General features: G+C 44.3%; 2 protein-coding genes across 2 annotated transcripts in view; one reads left to right on the top strand and one right to left on the bottom strand.

Moving 5' to 3' along the window:
* The window catches only part of vapb (VAMP (vesicle-associated membrane protein)-associated protein B and C), a 19,158-nt gene extending 16,248 nt beyond the window's left edge, over positions 1 to 2,910 (top strand). The window contains exon 6 of the mRNA XM_031847083.1: positions 471 to 2,910. Coding sequence (XP_031702943.1) covers positions 471 to 626 — 156 coding nt within the window. The 3' untranslated portion in view covers positions 627 to 2,910. The remainder of the gene's footprint in view (positions 1 to 470) is intronic.
* A 14,459-nt stretch (positions 2,911 to 17,369) lies between these two features.
* The window catches only part of apcdd1l (adenomatosis polyposis coli down-regulated 1-like), an 11,876-nt gene continuing 4,119 nt past the window's right edge, over positions 17,370 to 25,126 (bottom strand). Inside the window, exons 2-4 of the mRNA XM_031855793.1 lie at positions 21,112 to 21,292; positions 19,845 to 20,364; positions 17,370 to 19,070 (exon numbers count right to left, since the gene is read on the bottom strand). Coding sequence (XP_031711653.1) covers positions 18,306 to 19,070; positions 19,845 to 20,364; positions 21,112 to 21,292 — 1,466 coding nt within the window. The 3' untranslated portion in view covers positions 17,370 to 18,305. The remainder of the gene's footprint in view (positions 19,071 to 19,844; positions 20,365 to 21,111; positions 21,293 to 25,126) is intronic.

The raw sequence follows: 25,126 nt of genomic DNA, 5'->3' as shown, positions 1-25,126 counted from the left end.
ACACACACACACACACACACACACACACACACACACCACACACAAACTGCTTGGAGAGAGTCAAACACCACCGCCACCTCCTCCACTTTAGGTTCTTGCCAGAGGCAGAACGACTGTTGGCTGCTCCTGCGGCTGAGATTAAACTAACAGAGAGCCCCCCCCCCCCCCACCCGCTGCTGGGAAATGAAGTGTGTTAAAAGCCTGGCGCCTTCTGCGCTCCTCTGAGGTTTGGGTCAGATGAAGATTTAAGCAGATCCTATTTCTTTGAGCTTGTAAATAAACAGTCTCATCTCATTGACTGATTAACAAGCTGATCGTCTCTTCTTCATGTCATATTTTTCTCTTCGTCCTTCCCTTTCTTTATTTCACTCACCCACCACCATCCTCTTTTCTTCCCAAACGCTTTCTTTCTTTCATCATTTGTCAATTATTTCTTTCAACACCTCTTTCTTCTTTCTCCCCCGCTTCAGGAGGACGATGGTCTGCGGATGAGGAAGAGCAACGTGATGTCATCTCAACACACCTCGATTGGCATGAAGAAAGAAGAGGGGTTGAGCGCCCGCACGATGGCCCTCATCGTGCTCTTCTTTGTGGTGGGCATCATCGTGGGCAAGTTGGTCTTGTAGATGGCAGCGCAGTTCGGTGGAGCCGCAGCATGCTTTCAGGGGGAGGAAAACAAGCACGGGATCTGGGATTTTGGATCGGAAATGGCATATCCGCTGGGTAGGGGGGGGTGGTACTAGTTTTGATTCAGTCTCATTTATGTAAAAAATACAGAAGAAAAACCGATTCATCATTACAGGTCTTGCCTCTACTTAATCATCACATAATCATTCTGCCCTTTTTTGCCAAAGTTTCATGTATACAGATTACTGGTTCGGGGGAATAGGGGGGGCGAAAACACAATTGAAAGCTAGTGATCCAGACCTATTATGTAACACCGGCGAGGTAGTGTTGGTGCGACTGAGTCAGTTTGCAGTTGTGTGAATGTCATTTTAGTGTTCTTTCTTTTTCCAAATGACGGAGGCCAGAGCCTATCTATATGTATACGTAACCCCCCCAGACACACACACACACACACACACTATACAGTATAACCAGGTGTTCCTTCCAGCTAAACCCCCTTTAAGGAAGGAATTTACCAGAGCGATGATCCACACAGTCGGGGTTACACACACAGGGCTACCAAACTGACTCCTGCAATCAGAGGCTTTGTAAAACCGGATTGTCTTTGATTGTAGAACAACCTTGATCAGTGTATGAAACACTACCCCATAGGTATTTTCTTTCCTTGTGTCGTTTGTATTTTCACTCTACCTTATTCCCGTCACCTGTCACTCAGCTGCTCACCGCGTTCCCAGTTGTCAGAGGGGACTGTTTGATTGCATGCGTTCACACACAGATTGTTTGAATCTAATTTAATTGCTTTTATAAATGGTAATAATGTCATTTTGGCTGTAGGTTTGCACAACTACATTTTCAGTTTTCTTTCTCTTTTGTTGCATTTTTATGATTTTAAATAATTTCTTTCTGTTCTAGGGTTGAAGCATTTAAGAATACAAGAAATGAGCTCCAGATTTGTAGGATTAGATCATTTCTGTAAATGTTATCCAGATGAAAGGCTTGCCTTGTGAACTATTTGGGCAGGTTATTCTCAGGCCAAGATGGAGGTGTGTATATATGAGATGCATGTAGAGGCAACCGATTGTTTCCCTCACAACATTAACAGCAACACTAAGGTCCTCTTACAGTGTCCTCACAAAGGGACCTTGTTCTTTTCCACCTCTTTTTGTTTTCTCATATTTTCCTACTGAGCCATACATTTGTTGACTGAGTGTTTCAAGCTGCCTGCTCAGGCTTGGTTTTTGTTCACTCTACTGCAGGCCCGTGTCCAGTTTTTGGTGTTTGTTCAGCATTTATCCGTTGCTTATTAATGTTAAATCCTCACTGCATTTGAAGTTGTGTTCATTTTGAATGCACCAAGATTAAGCGTGTCACTCCTTTGATCTTTCTGCAGCATACATTTTTTTTCCTCAAGCAAGAGAGAGAGGGGGGGGGGGGGAAGCATACAGACTAGTTTATATCCTTGAGGGGACCACAAGATGACATTGTACTGTTCCACAGCCAATGTTTTTTTTGGTATAAAATAAACAAAAACATAATCTCAAATTGTTTCATCTCCAAATTTGCATGAGGGGTAAAATAGCAGTGGAGAGCATCATTCTGCTTTGTGATATTTGAAGGTAAAAAGAGAGTAGCTAATCATGTTTTTATCCCACTATATCCACATAAGATCCAGAAGTGTGTTGTCCATTGTTAAACTGAAAGAAAAGTTAAATTCCACCATTATTTCATGTTAAGTGGAGGGGAGGATGATGGTTATGACTGGCGGGTGAGAGCTTAAAATATACATGAGTTGTGTTTCTACTGTATCTCTGTAAAGTTGTTGGGTTGAGGATGACTTGCTGCTTAGAGGGAGGGCAGAGCTGAGCTACAGTCCCATCTTGGGTTATCAGACCCGGGCCATTTAGTACTTGCAGAAAATTCTTCTTGTTCAATGAATCCTGGTTGGAGTGTCAGAGCATTTTTACATGAAAGAATATTGCAATGTATCAGAATATACTGATTAATAATTTACCACAGTCCTAATGTGGTACTCCAAGCAGGATTAAATGAACAATAACAATTACATTGGAATACTAATTGATCCAGGCCCGGTTGTAAAACACACTACACTGACTATCACCGTGATCAATGTAAGCAGTCGGCAAACTGTTTTGTATGTATATAAATAAATAAATAAGTCTATCTGAGAAGAAGAATATTCCTAGTTCAAGTAGTCTCTCTGGTGTATAAAAACAACCCAACCTGGTTGGACTATGTAGCATCTTAATAAATTAAATGAATAAAGCCCCTACCAAACTGTGTGAAGTCATTTTATACAGGTGCATTTGCATATATACACTGTATACATCACAAAATGTGTTAAGAATTGTGGGAGAAAAAAAGAAATCCTCATTGATAAGAATTGTGCTGCCCTGCTTATAGTTCAGGTTGATTTATGCACTTAAATGTGTGAGGAATGTGTAGTTAGGTCTATGATTGTGTGATCTAAAGGTATGTTACTAATTTTACAAATTTTACATAGTGGCCAAATTAAGGAATTACAATTTCAAGGTCCGTCACCAGATGCCATGAGGACCAAATATATCTTTTCCCCATGAACTTACATTGGGAAAGATACAACTTAGTAACTTGTAAATTATTTATTTTAGGTAAATTAACTTCCCACTATGAACACGTGATTAGCCCTTATTTTAATTATTAGGTCCTAAAAGTTGTAAAATACACAAACAGCTGAATCCAATTAATTTCCTGCTACTGTTGATGTGAATGAGTCAAGAACGAGGTTAAAGAAAGCATTTGTGCGCATGCTCTGTGGGTCCCATAGTACTGAAGATCTGGGTAGTTTCATATGAATTTAATAAGTGGAATGTTTTTTGCTTCATGCGCCACTCAGCAACTTTCATAGGAATAAACGATTCTGAATGGTTAGCGTGTGTAATGCTAGTAGCAGCTAATGTAGCCGCTAACCTCAAGCAGACGTTACAGATGTTTGGTTAGCTCACTTCTTTCCAACTGCACACAATCAATTTTTTTCATTTTCAAACTTTCAAACATCTACAGTCCCAACTGACACCGTCTTGAGTGACATTACTTAACCCAGACTTCACGCAGCTCGCTCTGAAGTTCCAACTCCATCACATGAAGTAGTACTCAGCGAAAGAGGTTATATAAACTGAAGCGACCTTTTGAGACTTTAGCACTCATCACTGAGATGAAAAAGTGATTTATTGAGCGAGGTTTTGGTGCGTGCAGCTAAAGGCTGGATCACATCTTGGCAGTGGGAGATGTCTGAGGATCTGAGCCACCCAAGCATACAAACGCGTGTTAAACAACTTGTTAAAGCCTTTTCCAACAAAGCCACAGTTGTGCCTCACATGTATTAGTGTGACATTCCAGTCACAGAGTCAGTTTCTTTAACAGAATACTCCGCAATACGGTCTTCTAAACAACACTTAACGCTGTTCTGAAGGTATTTCCAGAATCATCAAAGATTCTTCCAACCATCTGGCTTGTTAGTTGCTACCACTTTGCTTGATTTGGCAGTAGTATGTTCAAATGTATAACTGCAAGGTAATTCATTACCCTTTGGCTTTCTACTGCTGCAGCCTGTAGTGTCAACAAGTAAAATAAAGTCCCGGTGATTCATCGGGTGTTATTGTATCGGTAACAACCAGACAGTGTTTCTGTCTGCACCTCGTGGCTGGAGGCAGCAGAGCGGAGTTTGTGTCAGGAAACCCCCCCGGCGTGCACCTGGGCCCGGTAGCTCTTCGGCTGTTTGGCTTGGCCGACGCAAAACACAGCTGCGAACTTAATGGTGGAAACTAACCAATATTAATTTACTTTTCTATAATCTGTTGGGAAATAATCCATTTCCAAGCTAAAGCACAGAGGAATTTCTAAATACTGGAAAGATGAAAATTAGAAGAGGTCCTGAGGTTTGCTGCTCACCTGAAGAACAGGTCAGCCAGGCAGCAACTACGTTTTTTTTGTCTTTTGCCGGCTGGGCAACCAACAGGAGGTCACTGGTCCTGACCAAGAAATAGTCCGGCACAAATCTTCCCCATAAAGCCACAACTTGTTTGAACATTTCTCTTTTCGTAAGCATTAAACAATCACAAATATAACGTGTTAATGAATGAGTTTAAGAGGTTCTGGTAGACAGATTTTGTTTCATTTGATAATGTAAAATGATTTTGCTATTCTTATTAAAACCCACGATGTAGAAAAGTAATGAAGTGATTACCTCCGCCTTTGTCACAATTAATGAAAGTGAACTAACACTCAAATGACCATAGAGCGTTATTATTACATCAAATATGGATAGCTTTGAAATGTCAGAGATTCATAAACAAATTTTGACAAAAAAGGGTTCACGAACAAGAAATATTTGGGGTCAACTAGAACTCAAAAGGGGTCTAACTCGCTTTTAGATCTCACATACATAGTACAAACTACTACAACACTCTAAAAATTTGATAATAATAGATAACAATACCCATAATAATATAGATACAAATATATAGTTTTTAGCCATGTTTCACAACTGCAGTCTGAGACTCTAAACGGACATTTCAAGTCATTCTTTGTAACAGACTTCAAGAACTTAAAAAAAAGATGTTAGATATTTTTTAGCTATTCTAATGGGCTGTAAAAAAAGCAGCTTGTAGGTGTAGTCCCACATCAAAACATGCACATTTGACATCTTATCAATCATAGCAAAGACAATGCAATGATCAAAGCTAAAGCTGCTTAGACGAGACCCGACACAAGTTCATAATCCCAGCGATACAAGGTATTGATGTCCTAATTGACCTTTCCTTGACTTTAGACTGAACAGGTGGTTCTTATTATTCATATCTAGCACAAGGAAACCACATCAGTCATTGATCCCTGACCCTTGTGCTGGATGTCTTTTATAGGCCACAGATTGTTTCTCTCCAGATACTGTGACTGATCTGTAACCACTCGGCCTCACTCCCGATTCACTAAATCTGGTCTTTAATGAGGTCTGTACAATAAACCTGATGTCTGGCTGCACTTCAACGCTGGGAAACATATAAAAGATTTAATTATGTATCAGCTTGACACTCTCCTTTTTCTCGGTGTTTACTGTGTGCAATAATTACTTTTGGCAACTCGATGAGTATTGTTTTACACTGTAGTTAAAGTACACTGAGAAACGAATCCATCTCCTGCTTCATCAATAGGCTTTACATATTTGGCATGTTTATATATACCCCTAATTTATTTTCCAATGAAATAAAATACTCTGCACTCTGGCATAGCTGTTTGGCACACCAATAAGTCAAATTTCATGCAAATTTTCTACATACAAGAGGTCCCTGTATGGGTTTTTGGGCCATAACTGTTTGAAAAGGACTTGCAGCTTGCCAGAAAGGTTGGAGGCTGGACAACTGGCAGCCAAGGGGTGCAGTCTGGAAGACTCAGGCCTGTGGCAGATCTCTCCAGCAAAAACCTTTTCAATCATTTGTGTGATCGTAACCTCAGAACAGAAACATGACCTGGTTTTACAAGCCACCAGATCTGACAGATAGCTCTTAGGGGAATGCTTCTGTCTAAATTAGTCCAAAAGGCAACAAATATGTTGAAGAGGTTGTCTCATATTGGATGATGGAAGCTCCTGTTCATCTGTTATGTTTTTTATGTGTGGCAAAAGACATTTCTTCTGTGTGGCTGCAACTGTGGAAAGCAACTAAGTATATACTTATGTATTTGTTTATATGTAAGTACTTCATACTTCTTAAATATTGTACTTTTCACTCCACTACATTTATTTGACAGCTATAATAACTAGTTACTTTATTAGAATAAGAGTTTACGTTAAAAAGAAAAGAAAAAAAACTAGGACAAGATACATGTATATTGTTAAGAATGAAACCAGTGGTTCTCAAAGGTGACCCCTTACAAAAAAACAGTGTCTGTTTGGGGCCCTTTGTTTATGGGTTGTTAACAGGTCCACAAGTCAAAAGAATGATATATATATATATATATATATATATATATATATATATATATATATATACAGTATATATCACAATATAGTATATATGAATTAACCACATGATCAAGCTCATTTTTCTTAACTCCTGTGTGAATTAAATACTTATTACATATATGTATTTCCTAAATTATTAAAGAACTTTAGTGCAAAATGAACACAACAGTTTGCGGTGAAATTGGAGAGAAATAAGGAGGAAATATATTTCCAACTAATCACTGACTATGTTTACATGCGTGCACACAAATACAGAGAAATCAAATTAAGTCAATAGTTTGATTTAACTGAGTTTGATCAGATTTTCTGGTAATTTGAGTTAGTGTGCACTTTTTATTATCAATATATCTCAATATGTGATGTCATCATGATACAATTCCATTGAAATGAACATATTGAATTATCTCCCCTAGGTTGGCAACCACTGCGTTCAACTATCGAGCAATAAATAACTATAAATAAGTCAAACAAATTTGAGGTACTTGTACTTGTACTTGAGTAAAAATAGAAGTACACATTTGAAAAAAAAGACATCTTGGCATTTAATGCCGTATTATAAGCAGTTAAAAGCTAGTGTTTGGAGGTTAAACAGGTCATAATTCCCTCTCTAATATCAATTTTATATTGCTGTGAAAACACAAAAGCTCAAGTTTACAAGATTACATTTGAACACATCTCTTATAGCGTTATATTATATATCTTCGCCCAAAAGTCATTTTCACTAAATAGTGCTTGAAGGCCTCCATTAACGTTAACGTCAGCTCCTTTTTTATCTGGGCAACGTGAACTGTGAAAGTTAGACAAAAAAGGGTTTTAAGAAGTGGAGGATAGCAGTGGAAATTATGCCATTGACTGTTATAATAATAATAATAATAATAATAATAATAATAATAATCATCATCCTTGTAAAAATAATAATATATAAGTTACAGGCCATTTTTCTACAAAACGATTACAATTGGACAGGCGGGATCTGTTCAGTAGTTGGTGTATAAGTATATGAGCATGAGGCCATGACAGCAAGGAGCCCGTTTCTTGTGTGGCGTGAGATCAAGCAGGAAAGTGCAGTCGTTCTGTGGGCGAAGAACAGCGCTTCATTCATTTGTCTCAGAGCCAAGAGGACACAGTTTTCAATAGAAACTCATTTGTTTCAACTGAGCCCGCCAACTTAAGTCTGATGTTATCTTTTATGGGGCAGCTGCATCTCATATTCTCATAGAAATAATGGCATTTTCTTAACAGAGCCTGAAATTTGAATGAGTGAGAGAGGTTGGAAGTCACCCCGTACTACTGCAGTGATGTCATCTCAATGATGTGTGTGTGCATTAACTGCGTATGCACGATTTTTATGGGATGGCAGGAGATGGGACCTCTGCTGTATTTTCTAACCAAAAGCAGCACTGTGTCTTTCTTTTACCAGAACATTTTGTCAGACTAAACCACCAAATTGTTTGTGGTTTGGAAACTTGGTTTAGCTGAAAGGAAACTCCTTAGGGCTTGTTTTGTTTTCCTTTTTTTTTTTTTTTTACTGTATATAGGAACATTCTTCCTAAAGTCATATGAAGAGGTTGAGTCTTTTACGGTCCCAGTTTGAAGAAGGCTACATAAATTAGTTTTTCTCATTAAAATCGACCAACATAACTTTGGGTATTATTTCCAGTCTGGACGATTTCAACCGCTTGTTCAATGAAGGAGTTTGGCCATTTTGTTCATCTATGACACCATGTGTGAATAGAAGAATCAGTGATGCAAATAGCACAGTATATTTTTGTCCAAGAGGATTAGTTTGACACTTTGGATTACACTACTTGTCACAGGGGAAAGTTATCATTTGTATCATTCTCAATGGTTTTTTTTATTTACATTTTTTTATTTTACTTTATTTTACTATATTTTAGCATTTACTGTCCTTTTGTTTTGTATTTGCCTTTGTTTAGATGTGTTGCTTTTTTTGTAAAACAGTTTCAGCTTTAAAATTGCTCTATAAATAAAGCTTATAATTATTATTATTCTTATGCTTGATCAGATATAGCTCAAGTTTCAGTTGTGAAGAAATTTGTAGATTTTACGTGAGAAATGTGAGTAAAGTTTAGGCTGGAGGCTCCACTTTACCAACAGGTGGTCTGGCTGGTGGCAACAGTTCACAACAAATTTGCAAGGCGACATCTCCTCCTCTCAGGGTCCAAGGAGTTTCATGTCCTCTCTGTCTAATGAGTACAAATGTCACTTTAATCAAACAACAGTTCACGTGTCTGACAAATTTAAAAAAAAGCAAATTAAACCAAACCCACTAACTTACCAATACGCAGTAATATGGACTGCTACCACACTGAGCGCTATGCTAATATCCCTAGCATCACAACTATACAAACTACATCGAATGGTTACTCTATTAATAATTGTGGTGGCGGGCGTGGGTGGCTCAGCTGTGGAGGGGACTGAGTGTGGGAGTGGTTCAGGGAACGGTGCCAGGAAGAGACTTAATTAGGCGCAGCTGAAACTGATTCTGATTGTCTCACTCTCAGCTGTATTTAATCAACAGTAGCGACGGAGGCGAGAGGGACAGCTCGGGACGAGCACAGTGATACACTGGGACGGACAGGACGGGAGAGCACTGCAAAACTCCCGCGGCGTGTGCTTGGAGGCAGGGCAGGAGAGCACACGGCCAAGCCAGTCAGATTCCATGACAATAAAGAGCATTTGAAACCGTCATTCAACTGTGTGCTGGCATCCTTGTGCTCACCAGACCCACCGGGTAGCAGAGAACCTGTTACAGTGGAGCCCAATGTGGGGCGAGCACAGAGAGATGGACGCAGCAGCAACGGAGGCGCCGGCACAGCCGATTATGGTGCTGGGCCAGATGCTGGGAGGGATCGCGGCCATGCAGCGGGACCAGGCCGAGACGAACCGGCAGTTCCTGGGGGCGCTCCAGGCACAGGCGGAGCGGCAGGCCCGCGCCCTGGAGCAGCTCACAGCCCGGGCAGCGGCAGCCCCGCCGGTGACGCCCCCCCCCTCCATTGGCCGGGGTGGTCCTACACAAGATGAGTGCCGCCGACGACGTGCAGTAATTTCTGGACACATTTGAGGTGACGGCGGAGGCGTGTGGCTGGCCCGCGGCAGAGTGGGGGTCTGGCTTCTGCCTCTCCTCACTGGGGAGGCACAAACAGCTGGGACTGCCACCAGCAGTGAGGCACAGCTACGCGGACATGCGTAAAGCTGTCGCCGATCGCCTGGGCCTGTCTCCGGAGGACCACCGGCGGAGATTACGTGAGGCCAGACTGGGACCCGAGGACCGGCCCTTCGCATTCACTCAGAGGCTGAGGGACGACGCAGCCAGGTGGCTGCAACCAGAGAGTCCAGGGGGGGGCGCAGGAAGTCGTGGAGAAGGTGGTCCTGGAGCAGTTCGTCGGGGCGCTGCCAGCTCGAACGTCAGCTTGGATCCAATATCACCGGCCCATGACCCTGGGGACCGCCATCACCTTGGCAGAGGACCACCTGGCAGTTCATGCCAGCGGCCCGGGAGACAGTGGCCGCCCGCTGGCGCCGGCCCGGCCGACACCGGCACCTCGGAGGGGGCTGCCTCCGCAGCTGCTGGCGCGGCCCCCACGGGCTCCGCGGTCGGTCCCCTTCCTCCCCTCTACCGAGGCACCTACCTCCACATCTGCCGGCACTCTTCCCAACCCACAGGGGGCCCCTCAAGCGCCAGGGCTGGAGTGTTGGAGGTGTGGGCGGCCCGGTCACTTCTGGAGGGAATGTCCGCTGATGGAGGTGGGCCAGGTGATTCGGGTTGCCGGCCCTCCCCCGGTCCAGGGTCGACGTACCGCGTTCCGGTAAGGATTCAGGGGGGTGTACATAAGGCAATGGTGGATACTGGCTGTACACAGTCTATGATTCACCAGAGCCTGGTTCGGCCCGGGGCATTGGTGGAGGCATTGTGGGTGAAAATTAAGTGTGTGCATGGGGATGTTCACGAATATCCCGTGGTGCCAGTAGAAATTAGATACATGGGGAAAAACATAGTCTAAAGGTTGCGGTTAGCTCCCGCCTTACGCACCCCCTAATCTTGGGAACAGATTGGCCAGGGTTTAATAAATTAATGGGGCTGGGTGCGGGGGTGCGTTCACGACAGACAGGGTCATGCGGTATGTGTGCTGTACTCAGCGGTGACGCGAGGTTGTCCGACGCTGCAGACGGGGAGGGGGAACCGGCGGAGCCTCCCGTGGAGACTCCACCGGGTCCCGAAATACACTCCATGGAAGATTTTCCACTTGAGCAGTCTCGGGATGATACTCTACGCTCAGCCTTTGACCAAGTGATACGCATTGATGGTCAGCTGGTGCGCCCTGATGCAGCACAGTCATACCCGCACTTTTCATTGATTAGGGACAGGTTGTATAGAGTGAGTCGTGACACTCAGTCAGGTCAGGAAAACACCCAGTTGCTGGTGCCGAAAAGCCGTCGGGAAAGTATTTTCCAGGCGGCTCACTATAACCCGATGGCTGGCCACATGGGATATGAAAAAACACTGGACCGGATAATGATAATTTTATTGGCCAGGTATCTGGGGGGGATGTGCGCCGATGCTGTGCATCCTGCCCGGAGTGTCAATTGGTAAATCAGCCGGCCATTCCGAGGGCGCCTTTACGTCCTCTGCCATTAATGGAGGTCCCATTCGAGTGAATCGGCATGGACCTCATCGGGCCATTTCACCGGAGTGCACGTGGATATCGCTTTGTGTTAGTCCTAGTGGATTACGCAACACGATATCCCGAGGCAGTGCCATTGTGCAACATTTCTGCAAAGAGTGTCGCGCAGGCGCTGTTTCAGGTCATCTCCCAAGTCGGAATCCCGAAAGAGATTCTCACTGACCAGGGCACCTCGTTCATGTCATGCACATTGAGAGAACTTTACGGATTACTGGGCATTAAATCTATTCGGACCAGTGTTTACCACCCCCAGACCGACGGTCTGGTGGAGCGTCTGAATAAAACTTTAAAGTCCATGATCCGTAAATTTATTAACGAAGATGTACGCAATTGGGATAAATGGCTTGATCCTCTGTTGTTTGCAGTGCGGGAGGTTCCCCAGGCCTCCACGGGGATTTTCTCCCTTCGAACTACTGTTTGGCAGGACACCACGGGGGGTGCTCGACCTGATTAAAGAAAACTGGGCGGAAGGTCCGAGCACCGGAAAAAATGAGATCCAATACGTCCTGGACCTGCGAGCAAAACTCCACACACTGGGTCGGATGTCACGTGAGAATTTTCTCCAGGCCAAGGAACGTCAACAACGGCTGTACAACAGAGGGGCCAGGCTGAGACAATTCACACCGGGAGAAAAGGTACTTGTATTGCTTCCGTCTTCCAGCTCTAAACTCCTCGCCAAGTGGCAAGGGCCCTTTGTGGTCACACGGCGAGTGGGGGATGTCGACTATGAGGTTGTGCGTTCTGACAGGGGTGGGGCTACACAGATCTACCACCTCAACCTCCTGAAAGCACGGAGAGAGGCGGAGTCTGTTTCTCTGGTGTCCGCGGTATCCGAGAGAGAGGAGCTGGGGCCGGAGGTGTCAAAATCCACTAATCCCACCTCGCTCCTTTGTGAAGCCCATCTCTCCGAGACCCAGAGAACCGACATTGCCCAGTTGCAAAAGCAGTTTGCTGACGTGTTCTCCCTCCGGCCAGGACGCACAAACCTCATAGAGCACCAAATTGAGACTCCCCCGGGCGTGACGGTGAGGTTACGACCCTACAGGTTACCTGAACACAAAAGAAAAGTGGTTCAGAAGGAATTGGCGGCTATGCTGGAGATGGGGGTAATAGAAGAGTCCAACAGTGCCTGGTGTAGCCCCATTGTTCTTGTAGTCAAGAACGATGGGTCTATACGGTTCTGTGTGGACTATCGCAGGGTGAATGATGTGTCACGATTCGATGCGTACCCAATGCCCCGGGTCGACGACCTCCTGGACCGACTGGGCACTGCACGTTTCTTTACGACACTGGATTTGACCAAGGGCTACTGGCAGATTTCTCTGTCGCCAGAGTCCAAGGAAAAATCGGCCTACTCCACTCCGTTTGGTTTGTACCAATTTACCACACTTCCCTTTGGGCTGTTCGGGGCCCCAGCCACGTTCCAACGCCTCATGGACCGGGTGCTGCGTCCACATGCTGCATATGCGGCCGCCTATTTGGATGATGTGATCATCCACAGCACCACCTGGGTGGAGCATGTGCAGCGGGTGGCTGCGGTGCTGGAGTCCCTGAGGCAGGCGGGGCTCACCGCCAACCCAGGGAAGTGTGCAGTTGGACGGAGGGAGGTACGGTATTTGGGGTACCACTTGGGCGGCGGACAGGTGCGCCCTCAGGTGGACAAAACTGCTGCTATCGCAGCCTGCCCGCGGCCAAGACCAAAAAAGAGGTGAGGGGGTTTTTGGGGCTGGCGGGTTATTACAGGCGCTTCATCCCGGACTTTGCAGAGCTGACCATCCCCTTGACCGACCTGACCCGGAAAGGTGCCTCAGATCCGGTCCAGTGGTCGGAGCAGTGCCGGTTGGCGTTTGAGAGGGTGAAACAGGCTCTCTGTGGGGAACCGCTCCTTCATACTCCTAACTTCTCTCTTCCTTTTACTCTGCAGACTGACGCGTCGAACAGAGGGCTGGGGGCCGTTTTGTCCCAGCAGGTACGGGGGGTTGACCGCCCCGTGCTGTATATAAGCCGAAAGCTTTCCGAGAGGGAGGCCAGGTACAGTGGAGAAGGAGTGCCTGGCCATCCGGTGGGCGGTCTACTCCCTGCGCTATTACCTCCTGGGGCGCTCATTCACCCTCTGGTCGGACCACACCCCGCTGCAGTGGCTCCACCGCATTAAAGATACCAACGCCCGGATCACTCGGTAGTATCTGGCCTTACAGCCATTTAATTTCAAAGTGGTCCATAGGCCGGGGGCGCAGATGACCGTGGCCGACTTCCTCTCCCGCTCTCATGGGGGGGGGAGTAGGTCAGGCCGGATGGCTCCCCGGCCTAAGTCGGGCGGTGGGGGTATGTGGTGGCGGGCGTGGGTGCTCAGCTGTGGAGGGGACTGAGTGTGGGAGTGGTTCAGGGCACGGTGCCGGGAAGAGACTTAATTAGGCGCAGCTGAAACTGATCCTGATTGTCTCACTCTCAGCTGTATTTAATAAACAGTAGCGACGGAGGCGAGAGGGACAGCTCGGGACGAGCACAGTGATGCACTGGGACGGACAGGACGGGAGAGCACTGCAAAACTCCCGCGGCGTGTGCTCGGAGGCAAGGCAGGAGAGCACACGGCCAAGCCAGTCAGATTCCATGACAATAAAGAACATTTGAAACCGTCATTCAACCGTGTGCTGGCATCCTTGTGCTCACCAGACACACCGGGTAGCAGAGAACCTGTTACAATAATAAACACAAACGTATTTACCTTCCGCAGTTTACATTGAGTCCTCAACCAGCTGGTCTTCGTCTTTGTTAACCGAAATTATGGACATATTAATTCTCTGCTAAGTCTTAAATCAGCTGTTTTCCCACAGCTAAGCATTTGAGCAAAACCAGTTCTTCATTTTTTTCCATGAGTGTTCCTCCCAGTCTCACCCTGCTGTGCTGCGATTGGCTAATGCTAATACAAATTCAATTTATCTTTAATGGCATGACACATCTGAAACCATGCGAATAACTGATGAAACCATCTCAACCAAGCTGGCCCACCTGGTAAATCCAGCAAGACCAGCTAAAGTCTGAAGCTGATTCAAACTGGACTTACTTTTGTATTAAATACGGAGCAACAGCTGGAGATACTTAGCTTTGTTTAGTGTATTCCCAAAATGTCACTATGTTACTATTCTACTATTTCACTGTAGTCTGTTCAGAGATCTATATTTTAGATACTGACTGTTAACCTGATGTAAACACAAACAAACCCATCGAGAAGTCAAGCACGCTTGCTTTTTACTTTACAATTTTTATAAATGAGCAAAATGTAGTTTTCAACATATGCCTATTTTCTGTTTAATAGATGCATTCTACAAGCCACCAGGCCTGATTGCTAACAGGTTGACTCTGCACTTCTCCCTGCCTTGACAGTCTCTCTACTTCTGGCGCGCTACAGAAACTGCAAACAGACTCTGAGTAACCGTGCAGCCCGCGGCCCTCCTCTTTAGTCCTCATTGCCACCCAGCACACAACAACCGGGGTGGATCCGTGCAGTTGCTGCTGGATTCACTAGTTCTCCATTTAATGACAGATTCTGCACAACATTGTACAGATAAATGCCACTCTTCCACACTGTTATTCTTTGTCTCAGCCTGTGTTCATTTTGTGTTGGCTTGAGGAGGTTACAGATCTATATTCTCCATCTGAGCCTGAAGAATGACCTCATGGGGCTAACAGCTGCCATCACCATTCTCACAGGAGTTAATAGGAACAGTATGTAGCCTCTGGAAAGGACTACTTCCCCCCCCTTTCTTTCTCTTTCTGTCCTCACTATTTGAATGTTGGAGAACCAACTAACATAATTTTGCCTTTGTAATTCCTTTGTGTATTTTATTTATTTACTTATTTTAAATGCCTTCAATGCTCAATTCTGCAATTATAATTAAATACTTGCAGCCCCTGAAACGGTTTAAAGTCTTTCACCAACTATAATCAATATTTATATATGTATAACACACAGATAATTATTTGTTTTGTTTCAGTCTCACAGCTCTCATAGCGCTGTTTTTAGCACACAAGCAATAAAAAACGACTGTACGATGCTTGAGCACCAAATGGCATATATAGACAGGCAGGTTCTGAAAAGTGACGGCAATGCGGAAGTGCCTTGCATTCTTTCCACTGGCCATCAGGTTGCAACTTGGTTGCAAAAAGAAGTCAGATTGTAAGGAAGTCTACAAAAAAATGATCCTAATTCTCACTTGATTTATTACCTCAGTAAACATTGTAAACATGGTTTATGGTCTCAATCGCTAGTTTCAAGTCTTGCTTTAGGTTCGTGGCTACCTTGGGATTGACAGGTCACTACCAGAACAGTATATGACATCTCTACCACGGCGTTGCCCCTCTATAGTCCAAATGTGGTCACTTCCTTTCCCTGGTTGCATAAAATTAAGATTGCGAAAGACAAAATCCAAGATAACGATGGCCAAATTGAGGAACTCAAGGCTTAAAAACCGCAGTCCACAAACCAATGATGATGTCACGATGACTACGTCCACTTCTTGTATATAGTCTATGCATATTATCAAAGTTAGCAACTAGCTTATGAACACTGTGGAGCATTTAGCAGCTAAAGAGCCAAATATTACCCACAGGAGTAGGTGGAGACCAAAAACTGAGATAAAAGTTAAATGAATATTAAACCTGGCCAGAAACACGACTCCAAAAGAATAATAATATTTTTCCGTGTCTGCTGGATGTGTTAATAAGCAACTGTAATAATCAGTATTGTGAGGGTGCGGTTGGATAAGATTGAATTGACAGTTACCAAATAACCCATCAGATTTTGAGCTGTCTCCACGCCGACATCAAATCAGAGGAGAAAAAATGTAATACAGAAATCAATCATGCCAATAACCTAAACTCTTTGACAGATGATTGCGTTTTCATGTAGGATCCCAATGATCACTGGAGGAAACTCATTGATATTCTTCAGGGCCTTTAAAACATTTTGTTCTAATATCTTTTGGAAAAATAGAAGAAACACTGTGAGGATTCATTTATATTCCTACTGGTTCAAATCTACAGATTATTTGCATGTAAATTCAAAATATTTGAATATAACCAGCTCATTTTGGGTCCAAATTGAGTCAAACTGCCTGCCGTAATAAAAAACAAAAAAGCCGTTGTCCACCGTATTTTACAAATGGAGGACATCTCTCTCCTTAGAGCACGTTGCTTCACTTGCTTCAGTCACAACACTGGAAATTTGGAGCTATATTCCTGTTGTCTCGAATTCTATTTTGTTGGCTGAGGGCTGTTCATTCTCGTGAAACACAGAGCATCCAATCTGATATCCGCCTGTGTGTTTTCAGCAGTTGGACCTGCACTGGAATGCCTCGTGTAATGTGTGAACCATATGACAGTTATATATCAAACGGCAGTACGCTCACACACACACTCACACACACACACGCACACACACACACACACACACACACGCGCGCGCGCGCGCACACACACACACACACACACACACGCGCACATACAATCTGGGCTTTGAATCAGACCACAGCTTGTGCTACAGTCCCAATGTTCTGTTTGGTTGCTGAAGTAAAACAGCAGCTTTGTGACACATGAAACGTTCACTTGTATTTGTGCAGGTTGGTCGGCCCACCACTTTGGTCCAGGCTGAAATATCTCAGCAGCTTTTGGACGGATCCATGAAATTCTGTGCAGATATTCATGGTTCCCAGAGGATGAATTCTACTGGTGATCCCCTGACTTTCATTACCCCCCCACCATGAAGTTGACTGTTTGTGGTTTTGACTGACATATCTCAAGTGCTATTTAATGGATTTACATGAGATTTGGTTCAGACTTTCATATCCCTCTCAGGATGAATTATAACAACTTTGGTCATTCCTTAACTTTTCATCCAGGCCCATCATCATTTTTCCACATCTTTGGTTTCTGACTAAATACCTGCAAAAGTTTAACCATGCTTTGTGTTTGCTTATTTGCAAATGTTAGCATGCTGACACTTAACACTAAATGGATGAGCATGCTAAGGATTACACCTGCTGACCGTCAGCTTGTTAGCATTGTCATTATGAGCATGTTAGCATGCTGTATGTTAGCGTACAGCCTTAGATAACGTTAGCATGACTGTGGACTCTTGATTTTATTGAACACAAGACGTTATGAAAAGCCATTTTAATACACATAGAAAAGAATCACTTCTTAAATGGCAAAACTAACTAAAATATTGGACCAAAATCTTTCTCTTATCAAAAAGTACAGTATAAATGGTTAAAATAAATATTAATTTGACTGTTTAGATCAACTGCTGGTAGAAAAGCAGACTAATACACAAGCTTTTACAGAGGATAGAGATAAAGCAACAATTCACACCACACAGGCATTGGACCAATGAGGATGGCAGCTATTAGAGTGCTGATTACACAGTTTCCACTTCCCAGCTTTTCTCTCCAGCCTGTTGAGAAAACAATGTTCTGTACAAAGTGCATTAGTTATACCGCATCTGGGATGAAAATTAGCTCTGGTGTGAAGTCCGCTGGAAAGTTTATGGCTTTCAGTTTGGTGTGGAAATAACCGATCAACATTTCAACACCGTGATCTTGCTTTGAAGTAATCGTTATGACAAGAAATGAATCTGTTCATCGTATAAAAAGAAGACGTGGAAAAGAATATATCCTTACATACTGACATTATGACATTTGTATATATTGGTGGTTTATATACAGATTAGTTTTAGGTAGAAATGCAGCTGTAGTTTAGAGTCATTAAAGTGAACCTACAGGCAGAATCTGAAAGCCAGACATCAAAAATGATTCAGCTCTCCTGAGTGTCTCATGATTTTTCTTGACCGTCACATATGTTGGTCATCATCATATGGAGCAAGAGTGAAAGAAATCTGCCAGAAAACATTGTCCATCAACGACTTCAGCTGTGAAACAGACTTGATTCGTGAAGTGTCCCTAATAAACACAGATCCAGCTGCACAGCACAGATCCCAGCACCAGTAACACCAGCTGTGCCAGTCTCTCTGTCCCACTCGCTGCTAACTGCATTTGCTTGCTGTTAAAATAGCGATGTGAAGGCTGTGTGTCCCCCCCACTGCAATGCCCCATGGGAGCCTGAAAGGAAGTGGGCCTCCTCTGAGGTCGGTCTGGACTGGACCCGTCAGTCGGCCTCTCTCCGATGAACAGCAGCGGGTGTTTCCTGTGATCCAGCTCAGTCTTGAAGAGCTCGTACTCCTTATGTGGCAGCTTGATGCCCAGCAGGGTGCACCCATCTGTAGGGGTCAAGTCTTGCTCCACACCGACCTCCCAACATCCTGCCCGACCACACTTTCCGGGCCTCGTCCCATTCAGTAACTTTGCTGTGGGCTCCTCTAGAGCTGTGACTCTCACCTGGGTGACCTTGAAGACAAACTCAGTGGCTCCTGAGACCTTGGCGGAGGGGTTTCCCTGAGCGTAGTGGCCCGAGGCTCTCAGGGTGAAGGTGGGCTGAGAGCAGGCAGGGTCCGAGTAGTGCCGGTAGACACCTTGCCATGCGTGCTGGTCAGGATCGAAGGTGAAGTCTCGGGTGAGGAAGAGGATGTTGGGACGGGTTTCGCAGCGGTGGCTGGCCCAGCGGCCGGTCAGAGACAAAGGAGCTGCCAGGCTGTGGGGCAACACCGGGGGGCGCTGCTCTGAGGAGCGGTACACCAGGGCGCACACAGGGCAAGGGTGTATGTGATGCTGCAAAGAGACAAGGAGAGGCGGGACCAGTTTATTTAGAGCTGCATCTAGTCAACCAGTCACTTATAAAATGTCAGAAAATTGTGATCAAAATAGATCTGAAATGTAAAAGACAACAGAATGTTTGTTTGCTCAGGAAATAGTCTAAAATCCCAAAATGTTTGTATTTAAAGCAGATACAAATGGTCAATAAATCAATTAACCTGTAGAAAATGTGCCAACAACAATTTTGATAATCGATTAATTGTTAATGTTAGTTTGTTGTTAATTTGTGTTTTTCTTCTATTTGCCTTCATGATTCACTAAACTGAATGTTTTTGGAATTTGAACTGTTGGGCAGTCAAAACAAAATGTCACCAAATTTTTCACTTTGTTCTCACATTCTTATAAATAATGATTAACCAATTAAAGACAATTAAAGACAACAATTGTGACGTTAATTGATAATTAAATGAAGTAGTAGTTGCAGACAGAAAACGCAGCAAATCTTCAAGTTTTAGGTGCTGGAACCATAACTATTTATATATTGTCACATTTTTTAGTTATTAACAGCTTAATGGACTTATTGCAAGGAAGATTAAACACTTTCCAAACTCCCTGAAACAACATTTGAAGTTGGGCTAGAGACAGTGCAAGGCACTGAAACCCTATCTGCTTTAATGCTGAGCTGCTAACATTACAAGGTGTTAGCAGCACCTCAGCTTGCCCTCACAATTAATCTTCCACACAACTTCTCTGTTCAGCTCTGTTGAATAAAAACACAGGATGTCTCACCATGGCGTTCTGTAGTGGCTGTTGGTACCCTGTAGGTCTGTACTGACTCCTCTGTGTCCAGTCAGTGTGAATGTCCCCCAAGAGCAGCTCCTGGACCTTCCCTCCATGGCTGTGGTGCCGCGTCTCCACTCGTATCAGTCCCATCTCCATCATGGAGAAGCCCAGCGCTTCCAGACATCCCCTCCCTGCCCGGGTGTTGTACAGCTCATATGGTTTCCCCTGCAACACTCGCCCCAGGGTCAGACCCACGCAGGTCGGAGGCAGCATGGAGGCCAGTCTCTGCTTGGCTGCCAGGCTGTGGACCACGATGGACACCTTGCTGAGGTGGTGTTCAGCTTCGATGGCCCCCCGGGTGATCCAGGAAGCCTGGCGCAGACGAAGCTTGCCCCTGATCATCAGGGAGTAGGCTGGGTTCTCGCAGCCGCTGTCTGTGTAGTAGTGCTGCAGGGCCTGGAAGTGACGGCTGGGGTGGAAGGTGTAGGAGCGGGTGATGAACTCTGGACCGGGCCGAACTTCACACCTGAACACAGAGGAATGAAATAAACAAATGAAAAATTAAGTAAGACTAGTGATTAACTGTGTCATGGATAGATTTCAGACAGAAGTGAGCAGAGGTTAGTTTCCTGCCACATGATCCTGAGCTGTCTTTAAGTCTTTTGGGAACAGATCAGAAGAGTCTCAAGTCAAGTTACAAGTCTTTGTAAGCAGAAATCCATCCATCCGTCCATCCATCCATCGATTATCCGTAACCGCTTAACCCTGTGCCTGCCTGTCGTTTGCTGCTGAGTAGATGGTGTACAGCAGGATTTTAGAGACTAAAACTGTTTCCTGCTGCTGGGAAAGAACACTGATAAAAGCTGTGAGTGAACCAAAAAACTAAAGTTGTGGAACAGTAAAACTCATAGCTCAGCTTCTTAGAGGAGATTCTGTGTTTGTCACTACAAGCGACTCCTTTCAGTCACAAGTAGGCATGATGATCCGCTATCGATAGAAGTTTGTTATTATAGCTGTTTTAAATATTCAATGTGTATGTTTTTATTTATTGTGCTTCCGACATTTAACCAGGTCCTGAAAACCAGTCTCAAGTCTGCATTTCTGTGATTCAAGTCTGACTGAAGGCCACATCTACAAATACAACTCTGGTGATATCTGTTTCAAATCAAATTCTGGAAGACAATGACTTGTTTTAAAAAAAAAATACAGATACCATTAATCTACAAATCTCTGTTAACCCTTGCTTGGGCACTTCATGGCTACGACAACTCACCTTGTTGACACCCATGTGCCGTCCAGTCTTGGGGGGACGTCTGCTGTGGTTCTCACTCGGTCCTGTAGGTGGTGGTACTGACAGTCCTGCTCCCACAGGCTGTCACTGAGGTTGGAGGAGGAAGTGAGGGAGGCTGTGGGCACCTCCCATAGTTTACTCCCTGTCCCAGCCACAAACACAGCTACAGAGGACAGGAAAGTCAGAAAACAGTGAGTAAACAGTATCTAATCAGATAAACATAGAGGCGCCATTACACTTAATTTCGATTTCCAGGCTGATTTAGGGTGGATGGAGGAAATGCGGGAACACCAGAATGATTCAGTTCAGAGATTATTAACGGCCGCCTTAATCAGAAAATGAAGGAAACAGATAATAGCCATGAGGGAATATCCACATCTTCTCCCTGTTACATCTAAACACACTTCTGGTTGACTGCAAGCTGTTCCAGGGCTGTAATTTTGGTAAATTTTCCATGTAATGAGGGGTGACGGGGTGCTATAGAAACCATACATAGCTGTGAATCTTGACGTTGGCCACGGTGCAGACAGTTTAGGCTTGTCACTCCAATCAGCCTGCAGCTGCAACACACAGGCCTTGTTTTTTGGGATTTGCTTGGAGGCAGAAGGTGTGTGTGTGTGTGTGTGTGTGTGTGCAGGAGTGTATGCTCTTTGTATTTGTGCATTTCTATCATGGAGATAAACCAAACGGTGGGTCTCTGACAGCAGCAGGCCGGCCGAGCCAAACACATCTGTTGATAATATGAATAAAAAAACACTTATTATGGTGAATGTTCTCACTTTAGTTTTCCCATACACTCACAGGTAAGTTAATCCAAATGAAAGCATTATTCACTCTATAACATGTATTGATCTGACACGAGCACATCTGCATTCAGTCTGCCTGTCGTTGGTCATCATAACTGCACTCTCTGCTTTTGTTGTTGCACAGAGATGTGTGTGATGTCGACGCGGCAAGGCTGCGATCTGGTTTCAGTTGAGACAAAGAGGATTTTCTGATTGCACCCTCATGGCTGCAACGTGAGGAAACCCACTGGGGTTCGTCTGTGCAATGTGTGTGAAATTATGGCTTCAGTTTCATCCTCCCAAATCAAAATGTCAAAAAGCGAAGGGGGATGAGTTCTCGCAGATGCCGCCATCTCCTGTTTTCTGTCTGACCTCTTATTTTTTCCTCACACTCCTCCACACTTATTCTTATTAAGGGTGATTTCTTGATTTTACACGTGCACTTTTTGTACAGATTAAACAAATTACGTATAACAGTTAAATAGTGAGCTTCAGAGGTGCTGCTTAGCGGATTTGTTACCTTTGGACAGAGCCAGGCGAGCTTTCTCCCTCTGTTTCCATTCGTTATGCTTAGATAAGCTAACAAGCTGCTGACTACAGCCTTATATTTAACAGACATATATGAGAGTGGTATCAATCTTCTCATCTAACTCCTTGCCATAAGAGTATTTGTGAAAGTCAGCATATCCAGCTTGCTTTTTCCTCTATTTCCCATTTTTCTTCTCTCTTGTTCCCTCTTGCTCGCCGTTATCCTCATAGCTCTGGCATTCTTACTCTCACTCTCTCAGCTTTCCTCAAGATCGTCTGTGGCAGACAGCTTTATGGGTGTAATCTCACTCTGCTTCTCTCGCGTTTGACTTTAGATGCACTTGGGGAGAACATCACCTGTCGAGCCTCCAGTTGAGCTGAGAGTTAGATGTCGAGCCATGGATCAGTTTGTTCTCTTATAACTCAGCGGATGAATGAAAATGGGGAATTTGAATGGAAAGTTTTTATTTTTTTGTTTCTGTAAAAAGCTCCAAAATGGTGACGGACAGATCAGTGTTTATAAACCTTGTTAGTGTCAGAGGGAGGATATTTTTTTGTTCCCCTTACTCATGGAATGCTTCACATATGCTGACCACAACCACAGACATGTGTGCAGCACAGCCATTTCCTTGCCTTCCACCTGACACACACACACACACACACACACACACACACACACACACACACACACGGACACACACTCATATGTAGAATTTGGATAGAACTATAAAGTCACAGACCACAAAACCAGATTTAAGCTCAAGGCACATTTCTCCTCCTTCCTGCTGCCTGTCAAATTTGCTGATATGATTAATACTTCTTATTCCTGTCACAGGCACTGCAACATGTTTGCAATTTTCCCCATGCGCTGATGTGTTTGTTTATGCTCCATGTCACTGCAGCTGGCGAGGGAACCCGATCAGTCGGACCCAGCTGCGCTCCCACCGGAGAGCTCGGAGCAGAAATACTCATCAGGATTAATTAATTTCCACTGCTCCTTGCAAGTCATCCAATCGGTCTGTTTCGTGTTATCCACTCTTTGTAGCTGCATGCAACATGTCGCCAAAGTGGTTGCTCACATACAGGGCAATGAATGGACAGAGAGGCAAGAGTCGCAGTATGTGATGCGGAGTCATTTGGGTTGCTGTATTTGAGTTTCTGTCTTTGGCCAAAACATTTCTATAGTGTTTCTTGAGGTCAGTTGTCATTCAGCCCCTTTCCCTCTCTTGGATCTTATTCCAGTTGGACATATGGTTGCATTTACTAACAGAGGACTCATAAAAGCAGAGCTTAATAAAACAAAATTGCTCATCGTGGGTTTTTAAGTATTCCTCTACAAAAGAGTCTATTCCAACCACAAGTGAGGCGATGTTGTAATACATATGATAATATCCAACCCCCAACTCACTTTGGAGGAGATGGGGGACTGTTTTAGTTGATTCACTTCCTACATGGGCAGTCAGATATTGTTAGTTTTACCCGTGAATGGCTCCCACTGATTTATTGTTCTCAAGGCCCATAAAACCTCCCTATTGATGCAGTCTGCACCTCCCTGTCACAATATAGTGCATCTTTCAGAGACAGATTTGATGTATTTTTACCAATAAAACTTACTGTTAACTGATTTAACCGAATAGTTACATTTTGGATTATATGCTCAGATGGCAGTTAATTAGGCACGCCAAGTTAAAACCAAGCCTAATAAAACAGTACTGCTTAAAACATAAAAAAAATGTAAAGTTTAGGTGTGCCTTGAAAAAAATATTGTTTGTTATAATTGTGGCGTCAAATATGAAATGTCATTACACAGTAATCCAACTAATCAGGGACTTCTGTGAGGTTTTTGATGAAACCTGCAACCTATGTCCTCGTAAATAACACATATCACAGACAAAAAACTGATTAAGTGACTTTTACTCAAATTAACTCTGACTCAGGTTTTACTTGAAGTCAAACCATTTCACTAACCTCCATGAATTCATAGGGGTCAAAGGTCAATATGTGTGTTTAGTTCACTAAACACACATACCTACCTGATGTCATTGTCAAGAGCAGCTGAACAACAAACTTTAGATCTTGAATTACATAGAAAGGCAGAGACCCCCCCCCCCCCCCCCATTTGTCTTTACGCAATGTCACGACTCTCCCACAAGGGGTCAGCGCAGCGGCCTGTGACCTGCGTGTGGTCTGGACGGACAGTCTGTCATCACCACCAACATTGCTGCAGCAACTGGCCCTCGATTGATGAGCGGCCAAAGTAATCTACCTGTCTTTGAGCTCCCATATTCATCCTGTTTCCACACACACAAACACACAAATACAGTGCATGCATGCACGTTGACAAAAACACACTGCACACATTGATTTACAGTACAGCGCAGAAGGGATACCATTTATAAAGGACCTCCACGCTGCACTCTGTTTGTTTGTTTGCATTTGTGATTACAGTTTGGCAGCCTTCGCTCCCCTCCTCTCTCATGTCTCATCCACAGCGCCAAAGTCAAAATACAGTTTTATGTACTTCTTTATTTGGAGCAGTCCTGGAAAAACAAGAACCAGATCCCAGGACTTTTGATTCAGGGTTCGAGGCAGAAATCAAGTGCTTGAAGTTTAAGTCAAACCTGTGCCTCGTTCATTAGAGAGAGAGAGAGAGAGAGAGAGAGAGAGAGAGAGAGAGAGAGAGA

The sequence above is a fragment of the Anarrhichthys ocellatus genome, unplaced genomic scaffold (assembly GCF_004355925.1).
Source record: "Anarrhichthys ocellatus isolate YVR2014 unplaced genomic scaffold, GSC_Weel_1.0 scaffold1, whole genome shotgun sequence".
NCBI classification, from domain to species: domain Eukaryota; kingdom Metazoa; phylum Chordata; class Actinopteri; order Perciformes; family Anarhichadidae; genus Anarrhichthys; species Anarrhichthys ocellatus.
This window is presented reverse-complemented; position numbering and strand designations above follow the sequence as displayed.